The 8,346-nt window shown below is 34.0% G+C and overlaps 1 protein-coding gene across 2 annotated transcripts; it reads right to left on the bottom strand.

Annotated features, from left to right (window-relative positions):
- Positions 1 to 4,297: 4,297 nt before the first annotated feature.
- LOC126702434 (zinc finger BED domain-containing protein RICESLEEPER 2-like) lies at positions 4,298 to 7,877 on the bottom strand. Of its 2 annotated transcripts, none has more exons than XM_050401130.1 (4): positions 7,680 to 7,877; positions 7,505 to 7,582; positions 4,706 to 6,779; positions 4,298 to 4,608 (listed from the first exon to the last, which is right to left on the bottom strand). In XM_050401130.1, the coding sequence occupies exons 2-4, from the start codon at positions 7,541 to 7,543 to the stop codon at positions 4,589 to 4,591; spliced, it is 2,133 nt and encodes a 710-aa protein (XP_050257087.1). In that variant the 5' UTR covers positions 7,544 to 7,582; positions 7,680 to 7,877; the 3' UTR covers positions 4,298 to 4,588. The 2 variants fall into 2 exon arrangements, with proteins under 2 accessions (XP_050257087.1, XP_050257088.1); XM_050401131.1 differs by having other exon boundaries at positions 7,505 to 7,557.
- Between the last annotated feature and the right edge of the window lie 469 nt (positions 7,878 to 8,346).

Here is an 8,346-nt window from a genome sequence, read left to right as displayed (position 1 = left end):
AAAAAGAATAAATTTAATTAAAAAATAAAGATTAAAAAAGTGGGTAGGCAAAAGATAAATGTCACTGTTGATTGTCTAAACAGTACAAAAATTTGTCTAACCTGTTAGAGATGCTCTTATATATACATTGTCCTTTTTGGTAATTTATCCCTCAAACGGTTACTTTTATAAGTACTAGCCAAACACTCAGCTTTTTCAAAAAGCACTTTTTAACAGTTTTTACCAAACACTCAGCTTTTTGAAAATGCACTTTTTCATTATGCACTTTTTTAAAACTCCACTTTTTCATTATACACTTTTACAAAAAGCTGAACCAAACTCACCCTAAATTTAAGTGAAAATATTTCTAAACATAAATGCTATGAAAATACAAATGTAATTTTTAGGACAATTCTTCATTTGTTTTAACATCATTACTTTTAAATGAATTGCATGAAGTTGATTATACTTTTCATCAAAATAAATAAATATATACATACATATATATATATATATATATGTAATTTTTTATATAAATAAATTATTCAAATTATTGATAGATAACCATGAAATGAATTCTGCTCCCATTTTGATGCAAAATATCAAAACAATAAGGACAATATAAATTTTAAACTTTGCATACAAGAACAAGACCAAAGTTCAGATATAAAAATAAGGAAAATATAAATCATTAAAACGTAAAATCAACTACTCTATCTTTATCCTCAGAATCAAGATACCAGATAAAGTGATTAGTAATGTTGATGAGCAGATTTTCAAAAGTCTAACACCACCCCACCCCCCCCCCCCCCCCCCCCAAAAAAAAAAAAAAAAACTCCAGTACTATGTATTAGACAATTAAAACAAAATTTGAATGAATTAACTATCTCTAACTTCTAGTCTTCTAATTGAAATTACACCACTGCTTTTTTTCTTTTCTTGACCTTCACCCCCTTTTCTCCACTGTTCTTCTTCTTCTTCACCATCTTTTCAATAGACAACCTGACCTTTCTTTTTCTTTGTACCATCTTCCTTCTTCCCCTTAGCAGCCAACAACCCATACCAGTTCTCTGTAAGATCAACTTTTTCTCCACCTTAGCCAACTTCTTCAAGCATTTTCACTTGCCAGAATTCTATCCCTCAGTCTGACTCTTTATCTCCCTTTATGCTCTTCTTACTCCCCAATTCACTGCTACCCGTTTGACCAACATCCTAACCCTCATCAATCCCCTATACATCTTCAACAAACACCTCACCAACATTCATATCCATAATTCCATATACCTCACCCTCATCAATCCCCAAGCCTTTGCATTAGCCATGTGCATCAAAGTGATTGGGAAACATTCATGGAATTGCTAACGTAGCAGCTCAAGACTTCATGCATGTGGTTTGGTGATTTATTTTATATTGTTTCCCTAGCTGGCTGATATGGAAGGTTGTTTGTTATTTTTGTCTGCTTTGAGGTAGGTTTCAGGTATTTATGCTTCTGATTTGATAGTTGTATTGCTTTTTCATGTTATCAAAATAATAATAAGATTGGAAAATGATAATGAAGGGCTTTTTTTTTTCCTAACTAATTTTGTCATAAGGAAAGCTAGCCTTACCCCTTAGGCTACTCTGTTGTTTTCTATTTAAATTGAGTAAACAGGACTATTGAAATATAATTTCAGTGAAAACAAAGTAATGAGTCTAATGACACTACTCAGCCAAAGAAACATCATTACCCTAGACACCATGACTCTAGAGAGAGATCTATACAATTCTCCAGAAAATAAAATTGGGTTATTTTGTTTTATTTTTCTTCTAATCTGCAGATGAAATGTCAAGATTAGATTATCTGCAGCCCTCCTTTGCTGTAAAGGAAGAGGATAATATTAATACCTTTTGTATTTTAAGGATGACATGCCTAGGATGAAATAAGATGGGAGTGAAGATGCATGTGCACGGGGACAAACATTCACATCAGGGATTACATTCCATCCCTCTCCCTTTACTTGAAACATCATGCAAATCTAGGGAGAAGGAGATTATGACAACAAGTATATATATTTAACGGTTGACATCAATGCAGGACAGGGAAAATAGAAATAAACGGGAAAAAGAAAATAAACCAAACAAATCCTAAGTTTCACCACCCAATTAGGGTGCTTAGAATCACCACCAACATCAAGCAAAGAGAAAAACATCATTCTCTATTCATAATCACAATATTAACACCATGGTTTATCCATTGAAATAATTGATAATCAATCAAACAGATAATGTCTAAAACTGTTGGAAGAAAATTCAACAAAAAAAGTTAAAATCTATTAACACAAAACTAAACTGATGCAAAGGAAATTAAGGTTTCTGCAATACAAATTGATAGAATATTGGCTACAACACAAACTAATTAACTACTGTTTTGTTAATAACTCTGGCTCTGGATCTTCATAAGCCAATTCACCTGCGGTATGGGCAGCGTTTAAAGTTGAAATACAGACACAAAATACCACCATCAAAAGTACACTTGAAGCCATTCTTGTGGGAATATTCCCAATCCTTGTTCACAATCCGAAAAGCAATGACCTGATAAGGTGGCCCTGCATGGAACCTTATAATGCAAGTCTCACTCTCACCATTGTTGCTTTCAGAATCCTTGTCCTCCTCAAGAATGAAACTTGGAACCTTTGTTTTGTCAACAAGGTCTGGATAAAATTATCAAATTTATACCCCTGCACAAACTTTGGAGGTGGGTTTTCATGATCATAGTGAGTCCTATTGTATTTGTTCCACACATATCCAGTGCGAACTTGGTTCACATACTTTGGTTTCCTTGGTCTATACTTGTCATGCCACCAATAAACCTGAGAGTCCAAGTTCAGTTCATTAATGGCGAAACTGTCTTCTGAAGAAGGAGCTGTCTTTGATGCCAACGCTTCTTGAAGCCTCCTCTGTTGTTCTTTTACAACAGCCAGAGCCATAGCCCTGTTTTCTTCTTCTTTTTCAGGTTCAGGGTCTGCTTCTTCTTCATCACAAAGACAAGCACAAGCATGAGCTCGAGCAAGTTCTCTGGCTCTCTCATCACGTAGAACCTTGAAGGCCTTTTCAAGAGCCCTTCTTTTTCTCAGCTTTTCAAGCTCTGCCTTTCTTTCAATGGATCTAGATTTCATATCAGCAACAATGTTAACACCTAAAGAAACATCCCTCTCTACTTTCTTCTTCCAAATAAACTGACGACTCTTCATGTCGGTTCCACAACACACATACAAGACGCAGAACCTCAAATATGCCTTTGGTTCTCTCTCACAAGTAACTATGGTTCTACAAAAAGAGCACACATCTAATATATATAGACTACCTGAGTCGGTTATAAGGACTTGGCCGAATATTAAACCACCGACACCAAAATATATTATATATTTTTTGAAATATGATATATAATGATATAATTTATCCAAAAATATATACCCCAATATCATGATTTTTTTTTATATTGAGTTTAATTTTTTTTTAGGTGTTGAGTTTAACATAAAAACCTCAGGTAATACTTCTATCAAAAAAAAAAACTTGATCATGGATGGACCGACTGTGTATTTGAAATATATAAAGTCAAAACCACCTTCTTTTTTTTTTTTTTTTTTTTTTTTTTTCTGGGTATAAATATATATAGAGAGAGAGAGTAGAAACAATAAAAAAACCAGTTATTTTGTTCTTGACTAAATCTTGGTTGTATGATATGCCAATTGCAAGCATTCCCCAAATTTTTAGTGTTTTCAATTCATATTTCCAAAAATAAATTAGTTTTAATTTTGATGTTTTCACAAAAAATCGTACCACCAAAATTTGAATTTATAGACTACTTAGATTTAGGATACATTGTTTGAGCCTTGAAAAATGATGAAATTGGGCCCAAACACGTATCAGATTGAACTCTTTTTTTTTTTTTTAATGAAAGTCCAGATTGTCAAAAAAAAAAAAAAAAAAAACCCTACTAGCCAATAAGAATAACAAATAAGTTGAAACATTTTTTTGAAAATCAATAAGTTGACATTTTAGACTACTATCCTCCCATACAAGTTAAATTATAACAAAAGAACCTACAACCAAAATCAACAACAAAATGAACTGCAAGCCAACACAAGTCAATTTACGTTGTTCCAAGCTTATTTACATCTTAAACCTTAAACAAAACTACAAGCCAATAAGTTACACAAGTACGTTTAAGCAAACTACATACCCAAAACAAATAGGTTTAAACAATTATAAGCTCAATGACAAATAAATATTAAAAATTGGGATCATATTAAAATGTAAAATTAGAAATTACTATAGATTTAAAATAAAAACTGAATATATATATAAACAACCTACAAGCCAATAAGGTCTACAAATAAGTTTAAACTTTAAACAGCGATAATCTCCGGCAAAACAAGTTATATTACCACCAAAGAACCTACAACCAAACTGCAAAGCCAATAATCTCAAGCCTACAGGTCCAATCTCCAAGTCAAGAGAAGTTACATATAGCATTACAATCTTCCTTCATTATCATCACAAACCTTACCAATTGCAATGGCATTACTGCGCTGAATCAAAAACCAATGATGGTAGGTTCCCCAGGTATTTAGCATTTTTGTGCCAGTTCTAAGAGAAAAGAAGAAACAAAGACAAGTAAATGAACAGAAAAGTAAATAATACTGATTAATGAATAGATAAAATTACATCAAACAAATTATATTACCCGAATTAATTTGATAGCCTTCGACTTCTTTCATTGCCTCTCCAATATCAATTGGTGATTGTGGAGATCTTAGCCAATTTTGTGCGCAGATAAAAGCCTCAATTGTTTTTGGAGACAATGGGCTCTGAAATGGATCCAAGACACAACCTCCAGTGCTAAAAGCAGACCTGGATGCAACAGTGGAAACAGGAATGGCCAACACATCTCGTGCTACTTGGCCAAGGATTCGATACTTTGATGAGTTCACCTTCCACCAATTTAAAATATCAAAATTTTCCATCTCAGGATCTTCACAACCATCCAATAAATATTGATCCACTTCAGATTTGCGCTTTGCATTATCCTCATCAACCAAGTGTAGCTTGTATAAACTATTCAGCCTTTTTCGAACATCTTTCACGTTAGTATCAACCATCAATTGTGAAGAATGAGGCTTATAAATAGGCTGCCTGCTTACACCTTCACTTGTGACCTTGGTTGCATAATGCTCATACAATCTATCTAAAGCACCCCGCACCTTGGCTACCATGTCATCCACTTGCTCATTATCATACAACTTCTTAAACCAGAACTTAACATAATTCAACTTGTATCGAGGATCAAGTACAACAGCCACAAACAACATTGAATTGATTCTATCGATACTTCCCCAATAGTTGTCAAATTTTTTCTTCATATTCTCCGCCATATCCTTCAAGAGAGGATCACCACCACCACTACACATACTACTTAATTCGCTTTGAATCAAAACAAGTTCATGAAAATATGCATTAGAAGTGACAAACAAAGAACCTGAAAATTGTAAGGCTGCTTCATAGAAAAGCTTGAGAAATTTAGAAAAAGCTTGAATATTTTCCCAATCAAAAGAGTTGGGGGGGCCTATGGGCGTTTTCCCATTCCCATCATCTTCACGAAAGTGACGAAGGTATTCCTCATATTCTTCATCTTCCTCCATCCGTTCAAAAGCCTTCTTACACTTCTGTGCTGCATTTAACATCATATATGTTGAGTCCCATCTAGTTGGAATATCAAGGCACACTAAATTTTTACTTGAAATTCTTTCAAGCATCACACATTCCTTGAACTGCTCATATCTTGAGTGAGAAGACTTCACATATCTCATTGCATTACGAATCTTCATGATTGACTCACTAAGATCTTTCAAACCATCTAGCACAATAAGTTTCAAAATGTGTGCACAACATCTCATATGAAGGAACTCACTTGACAATAAGCTACCCTTTCTATCTTTTGTTTTTCTCCTTATGAATTCAACAGCAACATCATTAGAGCTTGCATTATCTACTGTAATAGTGAAAATCTTGTCAATAAGATCCCATTCAAGCAAGCACGACTCCACCATCCTACCAATGGTCTCCCCTCTGAGATTAGGAACTAGACAAAAGTTTAAGATTTTTTTGTGATAGTTCCAATCACTATCAATGAAATGGGCGGTGAGACAAAGATAGTTAAGGTTTTCTAGTGAGGTCCATGTATCAGTGGTTAAACAAACCCTTTGGCTGGCACTCAACACTTTCTTCAACTTCTCCTTCTCTTTTACATAAAGTATGATACAATCTTTTGTCATATTGAGGCGAGATGGGACGGGAAATCTAGGTTCAACCATAGCCATAAAGTCAAGAAAACCTTCACCTTCCACAATTCTAAGAGGCAACTCATCGATGATTATCATCCTAGCAAGACCCATTCTTAATCTCTCCACGCTAAATTCTGTCACACCACTCTCACCTTCTCTCTCACTACCTTCTGGCTTATCCACTGGGGCATGAATGTAAGGATACTCTTCACAACCAAAACTAATATGTGCCAACAGGGCTGAAGTACCATGTTTCCTATGATGAAAATTGAATTGCTTCTGGCAATGAATGCATTCAGCTATGGGATCATTGGGATCACAATCCTGTAATTTTACAAAATGATCCCAGACATGACATGGTTCTTCAGTGAAAAATTTAGTACTCACCTGATGTTGTGCGGTGGGTGATGATGCATCTGGCGGAGCTTCAAACTCGTATGCAGGGTTAGAATCAGAAGTAGCCTCCCCATCATTCATCTAATAAATGTGAGGAAAAAAAAAAAATGCAAGATTAATCAAGCATGCCTGGACGCTGGACTAAACATGTTTTAAAAAATAAACAATAAAGATTTTGCCAAAATGTGTGAAAAAAAAAAAAAAAAAAAGAAAACCAATATCCCTAGCAAAATGGATTTTTTTGCCAAATATTCAGTTTTTCAAAAGATATTACTGAAAAGATTATGCTTGAAGTTATTTAGTTATGTAGCTCCTTTTGGAACTCGAGTTTGCTAACTTAAGTTATTTGCTTGCTTGAAATTCAAGTTTACCAAACTCGATTTCTATTTGGAACTCCAGTTTCGAGTTCCAAAAGGAACTTTGGACTGAGTCGCAACTCGAGTTCCAAAAGGGACCTTGGACTGAGGCATTTCAAATTTTTTTTTTTTGCAAAAACTAAAAATTTGGCCAAAAAAAAAATGCCCTAACAAAATACACAAACCACAACAATTCACAAAAACAATGACCAATCTGTTTTGAATGAATGCATTTTCCAAGCAATATTACAACAATTTAAGTCTTGTAGCTTAAAAAAAAAAAAAAAAAAATCTAAACAAGTACCAAAGCCAAACAATGTTTCAACTTTCAGCTACAAACTCTAACATATTTTCGAGAATGGTGAAATGATAACAATTATAACAAAAATCCAACAATAGAAATGACGAAACAACAAAATGATGAAATGAGAAGATTTTGAGAGAATTTACCGGTGAGTCCGCGTCGTAGGAATGCGAATCCGAATCCATATCAGCAGCTAACCCTAAAATTTTACAAAATATATAAATCTGCCATTAACAAAACAGACAAAAATCCATTATCACCACGACACCGCATTAGCATTCAAATTCACAGTAAAATAATTTATTGAAAAATAAAACTAACCTGAAAAAGTTGAGTTTAGAGTGAGAGAGAGAGAGAGAGAGAGAGAGAGAGAGAGAGAAAGAGAGAGTTTTTTGTGAGTGAGAAATTGTGACTGAGTAAGTGAGACGCTTCTAAACTTTTTACGTTTTTTTTTTTTTGGGTTTTATGGAACGGCGGCGTTTTTCGTCGGTGTGTTGCAGAACCGAACCGAACCGTCGTACGCGGCGCTGCGTAATGGAACGGCAGCGTTTTATTTACTTTTATATGTTACTGTGAATTGGGCCGAATTTGGGCCTGGACCAGCCGAGCTCTATTCGTTTTCAGAAAAAGACTGCAAAAGGCCTAAAATCGATTGGGCTTAACTTTAAGTTTGACTAAATTAAACTCTTTGTCTTTAAAGTTTAGGATTGTTCTTCATTTGGCCCCTAATAAATTTTACCACTCTAATTAGTTTAATATAAGGTATGGTTTAGGATTGTTCTTTATTTTGATCAATCAAATATTTGATTCATTTTAAAAATTTTCCTTGCGTTCATGTCAATGACTAAACTAATTTTTAAGAGAAAGATTTAAAAAAAAAAACTTAGCATTTAAACCATACACTATTTTTCATAAATAAAGAAAATTTTAAATCACTCAAAGGTCAACAAAAAGGACCATTTTAAAAATGAAATCAAATTTGATTGAC

The sequence above is a fragment of the Quercus robur genome, chromosome 10 (assembly GCF_932294415.1).
Source record: "Quercus robur chromosome 10, dhQueRobu3.1, whole genome shotgun sequence".
NCBI classification, from domain to species: domain Eukaryota; kingdom Viridiplantae; phylum Streptophyta; class Magnoliopsida; order Fagales; family Fagaceae; genus Quercus; species Quercus robur.
The sequence above is the reverse complement of the archived record's forward strand: the minus strand, read 5'-3'. Positions and strand labels throughout refer to the sequence as shown.